The 24,588-nt window shown below is 40.2% G+C and overlaps 1 protein-coding gene across 3 annotated transcripts in view; it reads left to right on the top strand.

Annotated features, from left to right (window-relative positions):
• myo1b (myosin IB) overlaps window positions 1-24,588 on the top strand; it is a 271,540-nt gene that overhangs the window by 224,043 nt on the left and 22,909 nt on the right. Inside the window, exons 18-24 of one of the 3 annotated variants that reach the window (XM_073046966.1) lie at window positions 3,553-3,753; window positions 5,954-6,047; window positions 6,716-6,865; window positions 17,474-17,542; window positions 19,392-19,478; window positions 19,722-19,808; window positions 23,501-23,587. In XM_073046966.1, the coding sequence (XP_072903067.1) occupies window positions 3,553-3,753; window positions 5,954-6,047; window positions 6,716-6,865; window positions 17,474-17,542; window positions 19,392-19,478; window positions 19,722-19,808; window positions 23,501-23,587 (775 nt within the window). The remainder of the gene's footprint in view (window positions 1-3,552; window positions 3,754-5,953; window positions 6,048-6,715; window positions 6,866-17,473; window positions 17,543-19,391; window positions 19,479-19,721; window positions 19,809-23,500; window positions 23,588-24,588) is intronic. The other 2 variants (XM_073046967.1, XM_073046968.1) reach the window with 2 other exon arrangements.

Raw genomic sequence — 24,588 nt, 5'->3', positions numbered from 1 at the left:
AAGTTCAAAGTAAATTTATTATCTAAGTACCTACAGTTTATGTCACCATGTACAACCCTGAGATCCATTTCACAAACAAGAGAACATCTGCAGATGCTAGAAATCAAAGTAGTACACACAAAATGCTGGTGGAACTCAGCAGGCCAGGCAGTGTCTATGGAAAAGGATAAACAATTGACATTTCAGTCCTAGACCCTCATCAGGACTGGGAAAAAAGAGATTTGGTCAGAGTAAGAAGGTGGGGGTAGGAGAGGAAGAAGTACATGGTAGTAGGTGATAGGTGAAACCAGAAGAGGAGGAGGGGTGAAGTAAGTAGCTGGGAAGTTGATTGGTGTAAGAGTTAAAGGGGCAATCTGATAGCAGAGGACAGAAGGCCATGGAAGAAAGGGAAGGGGTAGTAGCACCAGAGGGAGGTGATGGGCAGGTAGGTAGATAAGGTGAGAGAGGGAAATGGGAATGGGGAATGGTGAAGGAGAATGGGGGACAAATAGTGGAAGTTTGATAAATCGATGTGCATGCCATCAGGTTGGAGGCTACCCACACAGAATACAAGGTGTTCCTCTCCAACCTGAGTATGAAGATTTGTTTTCTTGCTCAATAAATCTAATATCCACAATATAATCAATGAAAGACCACACCTACAGGTTGGACAACCAGTGTGTAAAAGACAACAAATTGTACTAAAATGGCATAAATAAATAAATAAGCAAGCAAGCAAGCAATAAATATCAAACACCTGAGGTGATAAGTCATTGAAAATGAGTCCATAGGCTGTTGGAACATCTGTGATGGGGGTAAGTAATGTTGAGTGAAGTTATCCTGTCTGGTTCAAGAGCCTGATGGTTGAGGGGGTAATAACTATTCCTGAACCCGGTGTTGAGAGTTCTGAGGTTCCTGTACCTTCATCCTGATGGCAGCAGTGAGAAGAGAGCCTGACCTGGGTGGTGGGAGTCCTTGATGATGCATGCTGCTTTCTTGTGGCAACGCTCTATGTAGATATCCTTAATGATGGGGAGGGCTTTACTTGTAATTGACTGGGCCATATCCACTACTTTTTGCAGGATTTTCTGTTCAAGGGCATTGGTGTTTCCATACCAGGCTGTGGTGCAGCCAGTCAATATACTCAGTAGACATTTGTCAGAGTTTTAGATGTCATGCCAAATCTTTGCAAACTTCTAAGGTAGATGAGGCACTGCCATGCTTTCTTCATAATTGTACTTACATGCTGAGGCCAGGTCAAGTCCTTTGAAATCGTAACACCTGAGAAATCTAAAGTTGCTGACCCTCTCCACCTCTGATCCTCGATGAGGACTGGCTCTTGGACCGCTGGTTTCATCCTCCTGAAGTCAATAATCAGTTCCTTGGTTTTGCTAACTTTGAGTGAGAGGTTGTTGTGGCACCACTCAGCCTGATCTTCACTCTCCTTCCTATATGCTGATATGTCATCACCTTTGATTCAGCCTATGACAGTGGTGTCATCAGCAAATTTATATATGGCATTGGAGCTGTCATTCAGTCATAAGTGTAAAGTGAATAGAACAGGGAGTTTAGCACATAGCTTTGTGGTGCATCTGGGATAATGGAGATTGTGGAAGAGATGTAGTTGCCAATCCAAACTGACTGGGGTCTGCAAGTGAGGAAGTTGAGGATCAGTTTGCACAAGGAGCTATTGAGGCCAAGGTCTGGATGTTTATTTATTAGTTTTGAGGGGATGATAGTATTGAATGCTGAGCTGTGGTCGATAATGAGCATCCTGATGTATGCAAGTTTGCTGTCCAGATGTTCCATGGTTGAGTGAAGAGCCAATGAAATGGCATATGATGTAGACCTGATGTGCTGGAAGTTAAACTGAAGTAGTTCCAAATGGCTTCTCAGGCAGGATTTGATATGTTTCATCATCAACCTCTCAAAACTCTTTGTCACTGTGGATGTAAGTGCTACTGGATGATAGACATTGAGGCAGGTTATCATGTTCTTCTTGGCACCAGTATAATTGCAGTCTGCTTTAAACAGATAGGTACCTCAGATTGCAGAAGCAAGAGGTTAAAGATCTCAATGAACACTCCAGATAGTGGAGCAGCTCAAGTCTTTAGTACTTGGACAGGTAACCCATCTGGGCTCTCTGCTTTCCATGGGTTCACCCTCCTGAAGAAAGCTGTCATGTCGGCTTCAGAGACTGAAATCACAGGATCATCGGGGGCTGTGGGAGTTTGTGATGGTTCCTCCATGTTTTGGTAGTCAAAGCAAGCATTGGAGGTACTAAGCTCATCTGGAAGTGAAGCCCTGTTGTTATGTATGTATGTCACTTGATTTCACTTTGGAAGAGTTCATAATGTTCAGGCCCTGCCATAGCGGTTGAGTATCCTTCATATATTCAAGTATTGTCCAGAGATGGCTTTCAGGAGATTGTACATGGAATTCTTGTAACTTTCTCGGTCACCAGACTTGAATGCCTCTGAGCTGGCTCTCAGCAGATTGTGGTTCTCATGGTTCACCCAGGGCTTCTGGCTGGGGAAAACGGAATAATTTTGTGGGGCACATTCATCTACAAATGTTTTTTATACATTATGGTGTATCCTTACAGATCCACAGATGAGAACTTGAACACAGCCCAGTTCACCAACTTGAAGCAATCCTGTAGTCACTCCTTTAACTTCTGTGACCACATCTTTGTTGTCCTTATCTCAGGAGCCTTGCTTTGTAACCTCTGTCTGTATGCAGGTTGGAGAAGGACAGCCAAGTGATCCAATTTGCCGAAATACAGTCTGGACATGGAACAGTAGACCTTCCTTATCTTGGTATAACAGTGGTCTAGTCTATTGGGACCTCTGATGTTAGAGGTTATATGCTGATAGTAATTGAGCAGGGATTTCTTCAAACAAGCCTGTTTGAAATCTGACTATGAAATCCCCAGGGTGGACAATTTCTTGTTTGGTGATGACATCATGCAGTGTCTCAAGTGCCTGATTACAATCAGCCACTGGCGGTATGTAAACTGTGGACAGGATCACGGAGGAGAACTCTCTTGGTAAATAGAATGGTCGACATTTGATCATTAGATTTTCAAGTTCGGTGGAACATGAGTATGACAAAACCACCACATCAGAGCACCACAGAGAGTTTATCATGAAAGATACACCTCCACCTTTTGCATTTTCTAGATTAATAGTTTGGTCCATCCTATGTATCGAGAAGCCATCAGGTCTGATCACTGATTCTGGTGTACTCTGATTATTCAGGATCGTACAGTGAATGTGTATATTTTTTGCAACACGTTGCCTGGATAAAGCAGGTAAAAGAATCCTGAGGTACATTTATGAGTCACAATTCTACTAATTTCTAATGCACAGCTTCCATTTTCCCACCACTGTCCAAGGAGACTGGTTATAGATCAGGTGAGCTGTCCTTCATGACAAATGTGCTATGTTATGTTAAGGGGATTCAAAAAAAATCAGTTTATGTGTCCTTAAAGACAGAGTGTATTATGATTGGGTGAAGGCTAAAGTGAGATATACAAAAATATGATTCAATTGAATGCACTTTGCCTTTTAGATGCATCAAACCAAATGATCGGAAGGCTCCACTTATATTCACGGACGCTCTGGTGTGCCACCAGATCAGATATCTGGGTTTGATGGAGAATGTATATGTGCGAAGAGCTGGCTATGCTTTCAAGCAGCTTTATGAACACTGCCTGGAGAGGTATAAGATGTTGTGTTCACATACCTGGCCCCACTGGAGGCAAGGTGCAAGGTATTCAAATCCTTCTTGTCTTTACTGCACCAATGAGAGCTCTGGAAAAATATTTTTATGATTTAGTTTTACAATTGCTTTTGAATGGTTATTGATTTAAAATATTTAGGTGCATCAAACTCACTCAGTAGCAGTGAACAGCTGAGCCACTCAGTAAAGTTAGAAAATTACAGAACAAACACGAGGAAATCTGCAGATGCTGGAAATTCAAACAACACACACGAAATGCTGGTGGAACGAAGGGTCTCGGCCCGAAACATCGACAGTGCTTCTTCCTATAGATGCTGCCTGGCCTGCTGTGTTCCACCAGCATTTTGTGTGTATGTTGTTAGAAAATTACAGGTTCAGTTGTCATTTTCATTAAGGACAATTAAGGATGGGCTGGTTTCCATGACAATTAATTGTCAATAATGCCAATAACAGCAATTATAGATGGTCGGTGCCGCCCACATTTCAAAAAATGAATAAATGAAACAGATGGTTCATTGGATTATTGTTAAACATTTGACAGGTAAATTGGAAAGTGAGCTCGATAGCCAAATTGGGAGAATGGAGACTAAATTCAAGGTGGAAAAATGAAGACTATAGCCAGTGGGAGAATGGAGACTACTGTCGAGGTGGGAGAGAGGGCACTACAGCTGAGGTGGGAGGGCATGGCCTGGGTAATAGGGGACAGGGCAGATAATGATTATAATGATAATGATGGTAATAATGTGTTTCAGCAATCTAGGTTGCATGGTAAATCAGAATATTGTTGAATTTTCCTACTCTTAATTTATACTCTCAGTGGCCAGTTATTCGGCAACTCCTGTGTATGACCATAATCTTCTACTGCTGTAGCCCTAACATTAAAGGTTCAATATGTTATGTATTCAGAGATTCTCTTCTGCACATCACTGCTGTAATGTGTGGACATTTGAGTTACTGTTGTCTTCCTGTCAGCTTGAACCAGTCTGGCCATTCTCTTTTGACCTCTCATTAACAAGGCATTTTTGCCTGCAGATCTGCCACTCACAGGATTTTTTTTTTTGTCTTTCACACCATTCTCGATAAACTCTAGAGAATGTCGTGTGTGAAAATCCCAGAAGATCAGCTGTTTCTGAGATACTCAAACCACCCTGTCTGGTACCTACATGGTCAAAATCACTTAGATCACATTTTTTCTCCATTCTGATCTTGGGCCTGAACAACTAGTGGATCTCTTGACCATATCTGCATGCTTTTATGCATGGAGTTGCTGCCTCATGTTTGCCAGATGTACCGGTGTACCTACCAAAATGGCCACTGAGTGTAAAGACCTCACCTTCCATCACTTCATCCTAAATTGCAATTATGCATGCAGAAAGCCTGGTGTATTATCAGCTGTTCAAGCAGACTACAGTGGGGCCAACCTGCCTCTGTATGCTTTCTCTGCATGCAAGACACAATAGGTGCATTCGGCCCTTTGAGCCAGCACCACCATTCAATGTGATCATGGCTGATCATCCACAATCAGTACCCAGTTCCTGCCTTCTCCCCATATCCCTTGACTTCGCTATCTTTAAGAGCTCTATCTGGAATGGGAACCAATGAGCTCAAATCCATTCTACTGCCATACCAGTTAAGATCAACTGATGCAGGTCAAATCCATGAGCAAACTTTGTGCTTCATACAACTCTGTGATTTGATAGGTAAAGCTGATGAGACTTAATTAAATGAACGTTTCCTCAATTTTTAACATAAATTAAATATTACCCCATTGGCAAAATGGAGGACTGTGAAGACTTAAATGTGTTGATTGGCTGCAAGACTAACATTAATAGCACTCTGCATATTAGTTGGCCAGTGGTGTAGTGACATCAACACTAGACTTTGAGGCGAATGATCACAGGTTCAAATCCAGCTGGCCTCTTGCATGTTTTCTGTGCTGGGTTTTGTGGTGAGCTGGTGACTTGGCCTCACAAAAAAAGAACAATAAACGCTAAGGAAATGACAAAAAATAAGTGCCACAAGGCGTGAAAAGGAACAACAACGCATATGGTAGCCCCAGCTTTCTGAAAATGTAAACTCCTTTATTTTTATTTTGCAATAATTTTCTGTAACAGTTGTGAGAAGTAATCTAGTTTGATTTCTGCTGAATAAGCTAAAAAAAGATAGGCTTCATTGTAACATAATTGTAACATACTAACTGGAACTTCTAATTATATTTGTTTATTTAAAGGGATGGTGTTGAAGTGCTGCTGACTGAACTTCAAATCCCTCCTGAAGAGTTTTCATATGGTAGATCAAAGATCTTCATTCGAAACCCAAGAACGGTAGGTCATTCCCCGTAGCAGTTTTAAACGTTATCTCAGGTTTCAATAGATTTATGTATCAGTAGCAGTTATTAACATTAATCCACCACTTTAAACTGAGCTAGTGCAACTTTTGCAGTAATGAACTTGAGAGCATGCTTATTGCTTCTGTTTGTTTTTGTTTCAAGAAGCATTTGTTCAAACAGCAATATTTGGCTATATGGCTTCTTTGGTCAGAGGTACTCTCATGCTGGTAACTGATTTGTGTATCAGGTTAATAACACAGTGGATAAACTGATTTGGCAGAGGGGAGCATGGAGCCAGCTAAGGTCCACAAAAAAAGGAATGATTAAACTATGTGAACAGTGGTCACCTAGCCTATTACATCACTGGCTCTCTGAAAGGACCCTTTCTAAAAACATGTTCTTTTTAAAAATATAACTCTTCTTGGCTCCTTTGAATGTTCTTCTGTATTCTACATCTGTCACCATTCATAGTAGTGCATTCGTATCTTAACAGCCTTTTTTAATGAAAGGTTATTCTTCTAACTTCTCTACTGGGCAACCTAATTTGAACTGAATTTTCAGAGCTGTAATCTCATAGGTATAATCTCATAAGATTTGAAAGTTACATGGCCCCTGACCTTTGCTATGATCCTAATGATGCCATTGCTTCATTTGCTTCGGCAGCTGTTTAAGCTGGAAGATCAGAGGAAGAGTCGTCTCGAAGACTTGGCCACACTTATTCAAAAGATCTACCGTGGTTGGAAGTACCGTACTCACTTCTTGTTGATGAAAAAGAGCCAGATCATTATTTCAGCTTGGTTCAAGAGATATTTTGTAAGTGTTTTTTTAAAATAATAATCTCCTATGCAGACAACATACTCAAAATGCTGGTGGAACACAGCAGACCAGGCAGCATCTATAGGGAGAAGCACTGTCAACATTTCGGGCCGAGACCCTTCGTCAGGACTAACTGAAAGGAAAGATACTAAGAGATTTGAAAGTAGTGGGGGGAAGGGAAAATGCGAAATGATAGGAGAAAACCGGAGGGGAGGGATGAAGCTAAGAGCTAGAAAGGTGATTGGCAATAGTGATGCAGAGGTAGAGAAGGGAAAGGATCATGGGACGGGAGGCCTAGGGAGAAAGAAAGAGGGAGGGGAGCATCAGAGGGAGATGGAGAACAGGCAGAGTGATGGGCAGAGAGACAGAGAAAAAAAACGAATAACTAAATATGTCAGGGATGGGGTAAGAAGGGGAGGAGAGGCATTAACAGAAGTTAGAGAAGTCAATGTTCATGCCATCAGGTTGGAGGCTACCCAGCCGGTATATAAGGTATTGTTCCTCCAACCTGAGTGTTGCTTCATCTTGACAGTAGAGGAGGCCATGGATAGACATATCAGAATGGGAGTGGGACATGTAATTAAAATGTGTGGCCACTGGGAGATCCTGCTTTCTCTGGCGGACCGAGCGTAGGTGTTCAGCGAAACGGTCTCCCAGTCTGCGTCGGGTCTCACCAATATATAAAAGGCCACACCGGGAGCACCGGACGCAGTATACCACACCAGCCGACTCACAGGTGAAGTGTTCCCTCACCTGGAAGGACTGTCTGGGGCCCTGAATGGTGGTGAGGGAGGAAGTGTAGCAGGTGTAGCACTTGTTCCACTTACAAGGATAAGTGCCAGGAGGGAGATCGGTGGGAAGGGATGGGGGGGACGAGTGGACAAGGGAGTCGCGTAGGGAGCGATCCCTGCGGAAAACAGAAAGAGGGGGAGGGAAAGATGTGCTTGGTAGTGGGATCCCGTTGGAGGTGGCGGAAGTTACGGGGAATTATACATTGGACCTGGAGGCTGGTGGGGTGGTAGGTGAGGACAAGGGGAACCCTATCCCAAGTGGGGTGGTGGGCGGATGGGGTGAGGGCAGATGTGCGGGAAATGCCAATCACCTTTCCAGCTCTTAGCTTCATCCCACCCCCTCCGGTCTTCTCCTATCATTTTGCATTTCCCCCTCCCCCTCCTACTTACAAATCTCTTAGTATCTTTCCTTTCAGTTAGTCCTGACGAAGGGTCTCGGCCCGAAACGTCGACAGTGCTCCTCCCTATAGATGCTGCCTGGCCTGCTGTGTTCCACCAGCATTTTGTGTGTGTTGTTTGAATTTCCAGCATCTGCAGATTTCCTCGTGTTTGCTCTTTAAAATCTCCTATGCAGCATTGCTTTTAAGAAGAGTCAATGCTGGAGGCTCTGTCCTTTGCGTTTCCTTGCTCTTGTCTTCGAAACTCTGGCGCCACACTTACAGGTTTCCTGCTACAGCAGAGCAGTAGGAGCAGCAACAATTACCACCAATATTTCCACAGCACTTTTAAAGAGAAAAAACAACCCAGGGCATTTCATAGGAACATTGGTAAATAAAATTTGAAGCTGAACCACATTAGGACAAGATCACAAGTAAATTCTAATGAATCTCTTCAAAGAGGAACAAGGTAGAAAGGGGTTAGGGGTGGTATTTCATTGGATCATTGTCATTGGTAGAACAGATGCTATCTGGAGTTCACAAGAGACATGAGTTGGAGAAGGTCAAATGACTTGGAGGATTACAGGTCTCAGGAAAGATCCAAACAGTGAGTACTACAAGGAATTTCCTTCTTTTTTTGTTCATCTGGGAGAAGCAGCAGCCCAGTTCATGGTGATCTCATGGATCAATGAAGAAAAGCACCATTTTCATAGTGTTGTTGCCTTTTTCATCATTATCCATTTTCTTGATTTTATTTTTCCTCATTTTGAATGGAGAAAAAATTTGCATTCTAAATAACTGGCAGTCAGCAGGAACTGAGAAAGAAATGGAATAAATGGAAAGGAAAGGGGTGAGTTGGAATCAAATTATGCACAGAAAGTGGAAAGAAATATTGTATTAAGATATAGACAGAAAAGAACCAAAAAAACACAAACTCCTGCAGAAAAATTACTACAGGTGGAGGGTTTGCGTTCCCAGAAAGCAGGCCATATTGTGAATATCCATATTGCAAAGTCACCTGCTCAGGTGTCAGGATGTATTTGTTGAAAAATCTCTTCTTTTGTGATATATTTACTTTTTGCTCAAACATATTTAGTTATTCCGTATCTCAGAGTTTTAAGTAGTAATTTGTGAATAAGTAATGGCAAATTTCAGTAACTCAAAGAGCTATAATTTATGTATTGCCCTTTACATGGATTTCAAAGTTCAAAGTACATTAGTTATCAAAGTATGTTTACTAAAGGTCGTGTCCTTATAGGTTGGGAATATTGAAAATCTTAGGAGAAAGCAGTTCCTTCTCTGTAAATACCTGTTTAAATTTTCAGCAGTATTTTAATTACTTTTCTAAACATACAAATATGCAATTTCTGAGAGTCAAATCATGAACTCTCACTTCCGAAAGCTAATGACGGAATCTCTAGCCAGAGGTTATCATTCATTACTAGTTTTAATATTTCATTTATTTGCCACAAATTGCTGAACAATCAAGGATAGGAAAATTTTAGAGAGTTATTGGCCAAACACAAGCAAACCGAATAACCTTAAATTGGCATCCTGGTCAACATGGACAAGTTGAGCCAGCTTCTGTGATGTTTCTACGCTTCATGGCTCCATGTGTCTAATTAACATACACTTAATCATATCAATGTAAAACCTGGCAGCATTTTCCAAGCAAATCCTATGGCACTAAAATGGATAATATGGGGAAAATGATTGTGAAACAAATTATTTTTTCATCCATTGCAATTTGTGGATGCTTTTTCCCACTTTGACTACAAATTTTTCAAATCAGCTATGCACAGTAATTCTGACATTACTGCTACCAAACAGTAGGAAAGCTTTGGACAGTTCCCCTGTGAGATCTATCTGTAATGAAATAATAAACCGTTTTTTGAAGTTGAGACATTATTCTCAACACAAAGAATTACAGCAAGTCTGAACATGTTTCTACTGTCATGTAAATGCAATGGCAAAATAAACACAGGAGGTTATTAAAACAATATAAACTACGTAATATGAAGGGTTATAATTGTGTGTTTTTGATCTGGGTGATGGTCAATGCATTGAGGTTTAAAACCCAATAAATATTGTACCTTACTGCAGTACTAGTGTGCAAAAGTTAAGTTTTACTGATGTTTCCCTGTGGAATGAAGGAAGTATAAGAGATCACATTTAGATATGACCTTGGAAGTCATTAGACACCTGCAATTAAATATTCCCGGAAGAACAACTCCTTCAACAATCCCCTGACTGTCGGGCTATACATTAACATGATATGAAAATCCAAGGCTAGCCCTTATTATTATGTCTTTTTCTATAGAGCAGTGTTTGAAATTTTCTTTCATCACCTCAGCAAGCATTGCCTTATTGCTTTGTGTTGTGAATATAAAAGACTTGGACGGAGAAATACAAGTGAGATTTTCTCTCAGTCCTGTCTTATACGATATGAATGAAAAAGTACCATTTTTACAGTCATTGGATCGTTATCCATTTGCTTGATTTTATTTTGCCTCATTTTGGGTGGAGGAAAATTTTGCATTCTAAGTTACTGGAAGTACAGTCTGCTATTCCTACAATAAAGTCAACAGGAACTGAGAAATAATCAGAGAAATATGGATCAGGAGAGGGATAAGTTGGAATCAAGTTAGGCATAGAAAGATGAATGAAAAGGAAAAGATATATTGGATTAAAGGAGAGATGGAATTGAAGAAAGAAACAAATTCTGGCAGAAAAGTGACTACAGTTGAAAGGGTTGCATTCACAGAAAGCAGGCTATATTGCAATTATCCATAATACAGAATTATGTCACCTGCACATGTGTCAGGATGTATTCATTGAAAAAATATATTTTTTATATGTATTCACTGAATGGCCACTTTATTAGGTACCTAATAAAGTAGTCACTGAGTGTGTAATTGTGGTGTTCTGCTGCGCTGAGATGTGTGGGAATAATGTTGATGTATTGTGCATTCAGAGATGCACACCACTGTTGAAACTAACATGTGGTTATTTGAGTTACTGCCACCTTCCCATCAGCTTGAACCAGTCTGGCCATTTTTCCCTGACCTCTCTCATTAACAAGGCGTTTTCTCCCACAGAACTGCCATTCACTGGATGTTTTTGTCTTTTGCACAATTCTCTGTAAACTCCCGAAACTGTTGTGTGTGAAAATACCAGGAGATCAGCAGTTTCTGAGATCCTCAAACCACCCCATCTGGCACGTACAAACATTCCATGGTCGAAGACACTTAGATCACATTTCTTCCTCATTCTGATGTTTGGTCTGAGCAACAGCTGACCCTCTTGACCATTATGCATTAAGTTGCTGCTACCTGATTGATTAGATATTTGCACTAACAAACAGATTTATGGAGTAAAGCAGCCTCTGAGTGTATTTAATTCTTTCTCACACATGTTTTGTGAGGGTGAATTTATTCTGTATCTTAGATTTTTGAGTAGTGTTGAGTAGTAAATTCTTGAAGAGCAAATTCAATAACTTGAATAAGTATAATGAAGGTATCATCCTTTGTCCTAAATCAGATTAGGACTGCAAGATCAGGCCTTCAAAATGTGAACACTGTTCTTTTGAAATACCCCTGAGGTTTCAGTTATTTTAGAAGACCTTCCTTTAGCTTGTCCTCCCACTCCACCAACATCCCATTCCCAGTGAAATCACTTGCTGAACAAAATATCTGCAGAGCTATGTTTGGTCACTGATACACCATGTTCCAATTCTGCAATATATTTATAACTGTTTGATTTTCTGTAACAGGTGCACATTGGTCTTAAATTTACTGTTTATACTAGATGCACAGATTTTACTTCCTACTGTTCTAGTTGTACCTTGCAAACATGTTGCACCTGCACTGGTGAATGGGTTTTAAAAGTACATTGTTCCCACACTGCTGAAGGCAATTAACACTGCCTGCGTCAAGCCATGATGGGAGTGACAAATGGTTGAATTAGAGTACTATGAAACTTGTCAATTTGGCGATTGTTCTCTTGTCAGACTGAGGAGCCAATCGGAGAAAAACATGAAAATGCATAAAAGGCTACTGGTGTTTCATTGTTCTACCTTTTTTGTTTTCAAGGACTCTGGGACATGTCAAGCTTTTGTAAACTGCTACGTAATAATCACATCCAAGTTTGTTGCAAGCAGTGTTGCTCACATTTAGCATAATTCATTTGATCAAGGCACATGCATCTTTTATAGATTTCCAGGCACGTAAGAAATTCTGCAGGTGCAACAAATCTTGAGCCAAGCACACAAAATAATGGAGCAACTCAGTGACGATGGGGGGAGGGAATAAACAGTCAACATTTCAGCATGAATACGTAGGTCTCAGCTTGAATCAACAACTGCTTATATCCCTCCATAGATGCTGCCTGACCTATTGATGTCCTTCAACATTTTTGTGTGTGTGCTTATGGATCCACTATTGTCAGCTGTTGTTACTAAGTACTGGCTCAGACCTAATGATGAGGCTCAGCACAGTAGCATAGCTTCTCAAAATGTCATAAGACCAAAAGACACAGGAACAGAATTAGACAACTTGGTCCATTGAGTCTGTCCTACTCCATGGCTGATTTAGTATCTCTCTCAACCCCATTCACCTGCCTTCTCCATGTAACTTTTGGTGCCCTGACAACCATCTGTGGCAATGAATTCCATAGATTCACCACACTCTGGCTAAAGAAATTCACTCTCATCTCTGCTCTAAATTCATCTCTGCTCTAAATGGAGATCCTACAATTGTGAGGCTGTGCCCTCTTGACCTATGCTCACCCACTACAGGAAACTTCCTCTCCACGCCCACTCTGTCTAGGCCTTTCAATATTGAATAGGTTTCAATGGGATCCTTCCTTATTCTTCAGAACTCCAGCAAATATAGGCCCAGAGCCTTTAAACGCTCCTCATATGTTAATGTTTTCATTCCCAGAATCATTCTCATGAACCTCCTCTGGACCCTCTCTAATCCTAGCACATCTTTTCTCAGATAAGTACTTAACATATTCCCAAGTGTGGTCTTACCAATGCCTTTCAAAGCCTCAGCATTACATTCTTGCTGTTATATTCTAGTCCTCTTGAAATGAAAGCTAACATTTCATTTGCCTTCCTTGCCACTGACTCAACCTGCAAGGTTACTGGAATACTGCACAGGCACTCCCAAGTCCCTTTGCATCTCTGATATCTGAATTTTCTCCCCAATAAGAAAAAAGTGTACGCATTTATTCCTTCTACCAAAGTGTATGACCGTATAATTCTCTGCAGTATATTTCATCTGCCAATGTGAAATATCATGAAAACATATCAATACTGACTCCTATGGAACTCCACTTGTCACCAGAAGCCAACCAGAATAGGACCTCTTCATTCCAACTCTTTGCCTCCTTCTAATTAGCCAATTCTCTATCCATACTAGTATCTTTCCTGTAATATCTTTCCTTATGTGAACCTTGCCAAAGACAGTCTGAAATCCACTGACTTTTCTTTGTCCATCCTGCCTGTTATTTCCGCAAAGAATTCCAACAGATTTGACAGGCAAGATTTAAGGAAACCATGCTGACCCTGGCTTACTTGATAATGCACTTCCAAATACTCCAAAACCTCATCCTAAATAATAGATTCCAACATCTTCCCAACCACATAAGTCAGGCTAACTGGCCTATAATTTCCTTTCTTCTGCCTTCCTCCCTTCTTAGAAAGTTGAGTGATATTTTAATTTTCCATTCCTCTGGAACCATTCCAGAATCTAGTGATTGCTGAAAAATTGTCAATAATGCTTCCACTATCTCTTCAACTACTTCTTTTAGAATCCTGGAGTGTAGTCCATCTGTTCCAGATGACTTATCTACCTTCAGACCTTGCAGCTTCCAGAGCACCTTCTCCTTAATAAGAGCAACTACACTGACTTTTGTTCCATGAGATTTGAAATTCTGGCATACCACTAGTGTCTTCAACCATGAAGACTGACATAAACTACTTTTTAAATTCATCCCCCATTTCTTGGTTCCGCATTACTACCTCTCCATTGTCATTTTCCAGCTGTCCGATATCTACTCTCACCTCTCTTTTACTCTTTATGTATCTGAAAAAAGCTTTTGGTATTGTCTTTGATATTTTTTGGCCAGCCTACCTTAATATTTCATCTTTTCTTTCCTTATTGTTGTTTTTAGATGTGTTCTGTTGGTTTTTAAAAGCTTCCCAATCCTCCAGCTTCCCACTATTTTTTGCTCTTATTATATGCCCTCTCTTTTGTTTTTATGCTGCTTTGCTTCCCTTGTCACCCATGTGTGCTTCATCTTCCCTTTCGAATACTTTTTTATCCTTGGGATGTATATCTCCTTTGCCTTCCAAATTTCCCCCAGAAATTCTAGCCATTGCTTTTCTGCCTTCATCCCTGCTCGTGTCCCCTTCCAATTAACTTTGGCCAGCTCCTCTCTCATGCCTCTGTAATTTGTTTTACTCCACTGTATCTGACTTTAACTTCTCCCTCTCAAATTGCAGTTGAATTCTATCATATTATGCTCACTATCTCCCAAGTGTTCCTTTACCTTAAGCTCCCTAATCAAATTCACTTCATCACACAACACCCAATCCAGAATTGCCTTTCTTCAAGAGAGCTCAACCACAAATTCCTCTAAAAAGCAATCTCATAGGCTTTCTACAAATTCCCTCTCTTGGGATCCAGCACCAACCTAATTTTCCCAATCTACCTGAATATTGAAATCGCCCATGACTAATGTAACTTTGGCCTTTTTACATGACTTTTCCTTTTCCCATTGTAATTGACATCCCATGTCCTGGCTACTATCCAGAATCCTGGATATAGCTCTCATCAAAGCCTTTTTACCCTTGCACTTTACTCTATCCACAATAACTCTACACCTTTCAATCCTAGGTCACATTTTTCTAAGGATTTGATTTCATTTTTTACCAACAGAGGGACAACACCACCTCTGCCTACCTGCCTGTCCTTACAGTACAAGGTATATCCTTGGATGTTAAGCTCCCAAATATGATCTTCTTTCAGCCAAGACTCAGCAATGCCCACATCATACCTTCCAAACTCTAACTGCGCTCCATGATCATCTATCTTATTCCCTTTCCCCTGTGCATTCAAATATAACATCTTCAGTCCTGTATTCATTAACCTTTTTGATTTTGCCCCATGTTACACTTCACCTCATCCCACTGACTGCAATTTTGCCCTGTCATCTACATTTCCTTCCTGACCATATCACTACACACTACATTGTCTTGTGTACTAACTGCTCCATCTTCTGCCCTATCATTCTGTTTCTCATTCCCTGCCAACTTAATTTAAATCCTCCCCAAAAGCTCTAGCAAAACGGACCACAAGGGTGTAACCCGTCCTTTTTTTACAAGTCATACCATCTCCAGAAGAGACCTGAATGATCCAGAAATCTGAAACTCTGCACCATGCACCATTTTTTCAGCCACTCATTCATTTGTACCATCATCCTATTTCTGCCCCTGCCCTGACTAGTATGTCGTACTGGAGTAATCCAGAGTTTACTACCTTGGAGGCCCTGTCTTTCAGCCTTTTCCCTAACTTCCTATACTTACTGTGCAAGATCTCTTACCCCTTTGCACCTTGACCTCTGGCTGATCCCCTCCCCCTTGAGAATCTTTTGCACGCATTCTGAGGCATCCTAGACTGTAGCATCTGGTAAGCACCATTCTAGCTTCTCTTTCAAGAGCACAGCATCTCCTATCCATCGCCCTAACTATCAAGAATCCTAGCACTAAAACTCTGCCTGATTTTCCCCTTCCTTGCAGAACCTCAGTGCCACCGGCCTGGCTGCTATTGTTCTGCCCTGATAGGTCATCCCCTCCCAGCAGTATACAAAGAGGCTTGTTGCTGAGGGGAATAGCCACAGGGAGGCACTGCCGACTCCCCTTTCTTTTACTGGTAGTCACCCATCTACTATCTGAAGCCTGCACTCTGGGTGTGACCACCTCAGTAAAAGACTCAACTATAAACTTTTCATCCTCTAAGATGGTCCTGAGTGCATCCAGCCCCAGCTCCAGTTCCTCGACTGTTGTCAGTCAGGAGTTGAAGTTGGGTGCAGTTCATGCAGATGTAGTCATCAGGGAGACCATGAGGTACCCTGAAATATCACATTTCACAGGATAATGTCAGTATGTTGATAAGTCCAGAATAAGCTCTGCCCTCAAAACACAAGAATTCCTCCAACATTTTGTGTGAGTTGATCTGCCTTAAAAACAGGTTAGAAACCCCTTGGCAGGCAGCAAGGCCATGTCTCAGCTTCTCACGCTATAAAATTATAAAAACACCTAATAATCTACTTAGCATATTTATGTCTATAATTTGAAAATCTGTAAATTATCCGATAGTTACCTTGGTCCTTTGGAGATATTTTTCTCCATTGAAGTAAGTGGAGTCCCTATTCAACAGACCGATCCTCTGGCATAACTGCTGAAGGTTAATGCTCTTCTATCAGGTTCCTTATGAATTCTAATGCCAGGAAATTCCCAGTCAACAGCTACCAGCAAGTAGAAGATTTCCAAGTTCAGCTGTTGGATCAGAATGAAAGTGCCAGCATCCTCATCAATCATTGTCCACATCAATCACTTGTAATGAAATAGAGCAAAAATCAATTCTTTAGAAAATATGGTTTATGTCTTCAGGAATGATTTTACTTACACCCAAACATGAGAAAATATGCAAATGCTGGAAATCCAAAATAACGCACACAAGATGCTGGAGGAACTCAGCAGTCTAGGCAGCATCTATGGAAAAGAGTAAAGCATCGACATTTCGGGCCATGACCTTTCACCTGGTCTGATGAAGGGTCACAGTCCGAAAAGTCAACTGTTCACTCTTTTCCATAGATGCTGCCTGGGCTGCAGAGTTCCTCCAGGATGTTTTGTGTGTTGTTTTTATTTACAAACTCCCTTTTCCTTTTTTTGGATGTTGACTTATGCCGTGCTTTGGTTTTAAGTGGGCTATTCACCCACAGACCTCACCCAAGTCTTTATGAAATGAGAGAGCCCATTGAGCAGTGCAAGTATAGTTCACTTAGTATTGTCCTCATCAGCGGCCCATGTTTATGTCAGTGGCTACTTTGTTAGCAATGGATGTTGGTTAGCTTTGTTTCCTCTGTCCTAATCCCTGATCTGTTTACTTCAATGGAACCAAATTTTGTAAGTTTCTCATTCTGGCAATTGTGTCCACTTGTAAAATATCTGCCTCAATTAACTGGGAATGAAAGTAAGGATAATGTTAACCAGAATGGCATGTTTTCTCACTTGGCCAGTTGGTCACCAATTATTATTGGAGGGATCATTTAATAGGTTATTATCAGCCTGAGTTAAGGATTTCCCCTGGTGCTATGTTAGCTTCGAGAAACTAACAAAGTTTTTCATCTTTAATATTTTTTCAATATAGCAACAGAAGAAATATCTAAGGCTGAAGATGGTGACCATAATTATTCAGTCATATATCAGAGGATGGAAGGTAAGTTTCAAAAGAAAAAATAACTTTCCTTCAAAGTTCTTGCTGTATGTTCCAGTAAGTCATATAATTCGTAAGACTTTTTTCATTTTGAATTTAAGCAAAGTTTAATTAGAATGGAACAATAGCTACCTGAATTCTTAATCCAGACCCCAAAAGCATAGAAAGTATTCCAATCATGAAAGACCCACTCATTGTAAATGACTATTAGTTCTGCACCACATTAAGGTTATCTACACGAGAGATATTTGTATTAAAATGGGCTTTTGAGATGGATAGAAGATCTGATGTTTAATTTCTATTCCAAGATGCTGTGGGAAGCAAAAGAAGAGATTGCTGGGGCACTGGCAGAGATTTTTGCATCTAGTGTTGAGTGACATGTTGAGACTGCAAGACAGCAAATGTTCCCTTATTCAAAAAGGGTTCTCTGATCTTGGCAATTTTCTTGCAAACTTTTCGTCACTATACACAGAGACATCATCAGTGTGCTGTTAATTGTGGTGCGCTCTCAGAATGTTTGGCCTTTTTATGTTATCAGTCAGTTGATTGGTCGTCATCACAGAAACTCAATTGTAATGAACGGAGCAAATCACATCACCGACTGGTTGCGTGGCAAACTTCACATGTTGTGTTAATGTCACACTTTACATTCAGCTGAAAGGGACACTAAAGGGTTCATAGTGAAAGCTGACGTACAAAAGTTAGAAAAGATGGTTTTGCTAATTATAAATTGTAAGATTTGGGTCTATTACATTGATGATAATATTTGTCATAGTAAAACAAGAAGGTCTACCTAATAAAGTGGCTGTTGAGTATAGATTGTCTTTTTTTCCTAGGGTCGAATGTCAAATACCGGATGGCATAATTTTAAGGTGTGGGAGAGAAAGTTTTAAGGAGATTTGAAAGGCAAGGTTTTATTTACACAGTGGTGGGTGTCTGGTATTTGCTGCCAGGGGAGGTGGTAGAAGCAGATATGATTACAATGTTTGAGGCATTTAGACAGCCACACTAACAGGCAGTGAATAGAAGGATACAGAGTGTGAGCAGGCACATAGGATTAGACTGATATCATGGTTGATGCAGATGTTGTTGGTGGTAGGATTAGCTCCTGTACTGTACTGTTCTTTGATGAGGCTACACATGATGATGCACAGTTCTGATTGCCCTCGACTACAGTAAAGAAGTGGCAGCCAAAGAGTGTAGATGAAAATCACCATGGTGTTTCTTGAAATGCAGGACTTTGGATACAAGGAAAGATTTGATAGGATGTGTTTTTTCTTATAAGGCTGTGTGGGAGGGAGAGAGATGGCCTTATTGAAGTTTATATGATTATGAAGATTGATGGTCAGTATTTTATTTCTCAGGACGGGGAGATTAAAACTAGAGGGCATAGGTTTAAGACAAAAGGGGAGAAACCTAAAGGCGTTCTAAGGGGGAAGTTTTTCCACATAAAGGGTAATGATTATATAGAATGCCATACCAGAGAAAATGGAAAAGGCAGATACAACTGGAATGTTTAAAAGGCATTTGGACAGGTACTTGTATAAGAAAGGAGGACAGACATAGGGATCTAATGTGGCTGAAAGGGGTTATCATAGATATACATTACAGTCAGCATGGGCAAGTTGCACCAAAGGGCTTGTTTCTGTGCTCAGCACTCAGTGATTTCCAGCCAAGCACATAGCAACATAATCAGGATGGTTGAAATGTGAACGGTGCTGCTATCAAGGCTCAATGAGATACTACAGACAATGTGCATCACGTTAAGGGGAAGATATCTTCTCTACAAAAACGATGGATTCTATATTTGTTTCCTTTTCCTCCATGCACACCCCCCGCTTCCCCACTATAGGCACGCAAGCTTTTGCGCGAACTAAAACACCAGAAGCGTTGTGAGGAGTCAGCTACAACAATTGCAGCCTATTGGCGAGGAACTCAGGTACGAAGAGTTGCTATTTCCTGTGGGGTCACCTACGGACTATTAAAACTCATTTCATTTCCTGACCACTTCAAACTGAAGCAACTTTAATGTGTCCACCTCTCCATGGAAGAAGCTCATTCTTTTTACATAATTGTTCAATGTTTATTTAAAAGAAATTGTTTACTCTTGGCTTCAGCTAATTTCTCTTGTACTGCTTCCATTTTCTCCCCTCTGCTACTTTTCTTTGTAATAACTATTCAGGCCCGAAAGGATCTGAGGCAACTGAAGGAGGCGGCTAAGCATAGAAACGCTATTGCTGTTATTTGGGCTTACTGGCTTGGATACGAGGTATTTCACAATATCAGCCCTCATCTCTGCAACAGTCATCCTTCACACCCCTCTGTCTTACACTCTTAACTATTAATATATCCCGTTCTCATGATAAAAGCATGATGAAACCAGCAATACCCCCCTTCAGAAATGTTAGCTTGCTAATGCAATAATCTGCTGCATGCCATTGTACAATGCAGCATGCGATGTGTTAACTAGAAAACTGCATTTTGTGGGATGAAAGATCACTGCGCCTTACTAACTACAGTTATTGTTTCAAGGTCTGATGTTATTTTAACTGTGAAATGTTACTCAGCGTTCATGATTCACGTTACTGTGCTACCTAGCTGGGTAGTACTTTGGTCAACAGTAGTTGCTATCCTGCATGTGAAAGAAAGTAGTCTTGCATACTTCCTCAGTGAAGTTAATTATTTGCAATGGTCAACAAGTTGACACTGCAGTGTATTCTGCTGCAAAGACTTAGCCAAGTCGCCAAAAGGAAAAGGGAAGTTAAAAAGGGTTGGAAGAAGAGTTCACCCTGGCCCCTCTTGTACAAATCATGGCACATGTGCATAGTAATAATCTGTATGGTTATATGTATGGGGCAGAAAGGGAGGGGAGGTGCTAAATTTGCAGAGGACTGAGAGAAGAGTTTGAGATTGCAGCAGGGAAGGGATGACAATGGAAGATTGCAACATTGCACTACTTCTCTCCAAATCTTTGCCTGGATACCCAATCAAAGCCTCATGGGACCTCAGGTTCCAGTTGTCTTTTTTGCTCTCTGATGATACATTTGAGTTTACATTGCTCTGTACTAACACTATAGAGAACCTAATGTAGTAAGGGTGAGTATAATATGTTTGAGACTGCTAAATTTACGTCAATGTCTGGGATAGATATGGAGAAGAATGTACATACTTGGGTAAGGTCAGAACTTTAATTTTATACCCAAGCAGACTCAGTTGTGTAACATTGTTGGTTTATTTATGTACAAATAGACATAATTATAGTGCAGATTAACATAGCTGAAGAGAAATTCCATTCCTCCAAGTAAAAAATCTATTATTAGAATGTCCCATGTTTTAATATTCCATGACATTCAAAGCCTGGGCATGATATGAAACTGTGGCTCAGGAATGATGTCAGGAAACCTTTCACAATCTGGAATACCTCAGAGACTTGGTCTTTTCGGTGTTCCATGCCCTGGGAAATAATCAAGTACATTTTTGCAAGTAATGGAATAAGTAGAACTTGTGACATTTTCCACTTGAGCCAGGTAACAATCAGTATACTGTCCAATTTTACACACCTTCTCCATCAAAACCTATATCCTATCTGGCAGAAAAGAGTTAGAGATATGTGTTTCATCAGTGTAAAACATGGTGCAGAAAGGGTGATTTATCTGTAACTATAGTTAGAATTCTCATGCCCACATTTCCTTTGAAACATTTAAGGAACCTGAGGAATTATTGTTGTGCAGTATTTTGGATGAATTAAATTGAAGCAATTTTTCTTTCTACCTATATTGTAACAGCAAGGTTGGGAAGGAAGTTTTGAAGTTTTCTTCTTGCTTAGCTCTTTTAAATAATAAATAGCTAGTGGCAAAACTAGCCAATGACTGATGAATATTCAATAAAGTAACAATCATGAGACTGGGAAGGCTGACTAAATGAAATAGTTAAATACAGTTTTGAGCCTAGAAGGTGGCAACATACCTTGTTAGAAAATGTGGTGCTGTTGTTTGAATGTGTGTCATCTTTGAGGAATGTCGGAAACTGAGTTAGCAGGATCAGAGTGGAGTAAGATGGAGAATTAGCAACTGGCAATGGAAATTTCAGCATCACCCTAGTATATTGAACTGATGTATTCTGCAAAGCCATTCTCTAATTTGATTTAGATTGCCCAAAGTAAAGTAGACTATATGGAGAGTAACAAACACATTATGCTAAAGTAAGTGCTACAAGTGAGTCACTGTTACATCTCAATGGAATGTTTCAGTCTCTGGATTGTGCTAGGTTCTGAAATATATCTGTTGTATTTCCAGTGGTTTTGCTCTCATTGCCTCTTCTCCCACCAATTACCATATCTTTCTCCTTGTCCTCAGCTTCCACCCACTTTAAACAAAACCTTTCCAGAATGATACTAGCACCAGAAACATCACCTTTTGCTCTTCTCTTATGCATTGTCAATAAACATTGCTTCTTATAGCGAAGATGAGAAAACCTTTGCATTCTGTATGACAGCAGGAACCATTGTCGTCATGGTGATTGATAAACCAGACATAGGTCAGGGAAGGGGCCTGAAACAAAGAGACAGAGATAGATTGGACTTGTGCATGTTCTCATTGTTATACACCTTAGACAAGTGAACTAAATGGAGTTAAAGGAGAAATTGTTCAATGTGAACAAGTTCAGTCAAGTAAAGAGTGGTGGTGGAGGGGGACTGGTTAAGTCTCTGTTGGGGAAAAAGCAAAAATCTCTTGGATTGTAACTCCAAAACATAAAACCAATTGAAAGAAAATCAAGGGAGCCAGTGATAATGGGTGTACATTTAGTTTTACTTTGGTGGGGCATGCACATCTGACATGATGGTGTAATGATGTATGCCATTCACATACTTCTACATATAACCCATAATGAATTATGTAAAGCACAAACAGTGCTTAATCAAACAATATATTTACAATATTACTGAATATTAAATACACTAGAGTCAACATGTATGATAATTTTGGTCTTAATGTGCAGACTGGTGCAGGTTTGGAGGAGGAAAGGAGTGTAAGTAAACTATGGAGAAATTGAGATGGCCAGTGTCACACTGGCTCTTTGCAATGTAATCTTAAGGGATATGAAGACATGTCCAGGTGTATGGTGAATTTAGAAGGAAGGAGGAAAGTCCACTGTGCACAGAACAGATCCTGGAACTGAATGGTCAGCTCAAGTTCCTGTGTACTAATACACTTTAAGTAGCATTCACCATTGCCATTTACAGAAAGACATGGCACAAGATCCAAGTTGTCAGTCTCAAAGGGAAATGTTACTTAGCAGATGAAGAGGTGAGAGTAAATGAACAATTGAAAGAATGAGATCTTCAGGAGTGAAGACAATGCTCATTTGGAAATAGTTGTCCAAAACCAATCCAACTCTTTGTTGGAGACCTGATTGTCAAAGCTGGTTAATCTGGTTCGATGAAATCTGGGAAGGAGAGGTACTGCGGGCAGATGTGGTTCCCATTTGGCACCTGACAACCTTACAGGGAACATTCAATAAAAACCTGGTCCAATTGAGAAGTTTACTATTGAACAGGTAAAATAGTTTCAGCAAGTTAAATTCCCACAGGATTTCTGCATAAGTGGATCCCTGAACTTTGATTTTCAAATTGTAATGTGTTTCACACTTAGACTTCTAACTGACCAATAACAAAACACACAGGTATACAGATGTTGAGTTTAGTGTGGCTGTTGTTATGCAATTTCAGAGAAGAGTATTCAGTAATTGAACTTACGTTGTGGTGTTTAATATACAGTATTTTCTGTTGATTATTCTACAACCATGCTTGTGTGTGGACATTTAAACCTGCTCATGTGGCATGCTTTCTCAAATTTAATTCATTTTCTTTCACTGACTTTTGGGAACAATCCTTTTCTATTTATCTGCTTCACTTTTATACCTACCAATCCATCTCTTCATCCGTTATGTGCGACCTTCTAGGCACGGAGAGAATTGAAACGCCTGAAGGAGGAGGCCAGGCGTAAACATGCGGTTGCTGTCATTTGGGCTTATTGGCTTGGACTGAAGGTATTTCCCCATTCAATCTCCCTGTAAATTTGATCCTGATGAAAACTGTGTTAATCATTAATCCTGATCACTCCAGACCTCTACTAACCTAAGTCAGTAAGTCCAGTAAAATTTGTTTTGTCTATATCTTTAACTGAAGCCAGCAAAGTTTTTTTGAAGTTAATTTAAAGCATTTCTCTTTACCAGTGACACACCTGTGTCTTGTCACAATTGGAGTTTATTTAAGTTGGCACTCAAACACAAGTGAACTGTCACTATTTAACTAGTTAGTAAACAAATGCCATCCACACCAGTTGTCTCACATAACTCACACTGTATTTTTACTGTGTCAAAGGTACATAGCTAGGAATAATCCAGAAATGAAAAGCAGAAAAATGGAAAATACTTAGCAGGTCAGGCCACATCTATGGAACAGAATCATTCTGATCAAGATTCTTCAACCTGAAACATGAACATTTGTTTCTCTTCCACAGATGCAGCCTGATCTGCTGAATATTAAAACATTCTCTGTTTTTATTTTAGATTTACAGTGTCTCTAGTTTTTATGATTTTCAATTACATCATAAATATTTATCTGCCCAACACACACATGTACACTTTTGGATAAACTTAACTCCTTCAAATTTGCTAATTTCATTCAGTTTCATGCTTAGCTAATTGGTGATATTCCTGATCAAAAATTTATTTGAGGCTTGCTGTATGGGATTACAAATATTCTGTGGTGATATTTTCTTTTAAGCTTCAGCACAAGAGTCCACTACCATCTATTTCTGCAGTTGCTTTAAAACGGTATTTGTAGACTTAGCTGATTGGTAATTTGTACTAAAATCCTGTTACCAGGCCCATCACAAGGGCTTTTCAGTACACAGCACCAAACCATGACTAAACAAACCATGAAGAACATTAGTGCATGGTTATGTTAGACTATTGGCTTAAGATGTTGTGGGGTACATAAAAAATTGTGTCATCTTTAATTTGATTGTTAGTGTAACTTTTAGGGA

This window comes from Hemitrygon akajei, chromosome 5 (assembly GCF_048418815.1).
Source record: "Hemitrygon akajei chromosome 5, sHemAka1.3, whole genome shotgun sequence".
NCBI classification, from domain to species: Eukaryota; Metazoa; Chordata; class Chondrichthyes; order Myliobatiformes; family Dasyatidae; genus Hemitrygon; species Hemitrygon akajei.
Note: the sequence above shows the minus strand (reverse complement) of the source record. Positions and strands in the feature narration are given on the sequence as shown.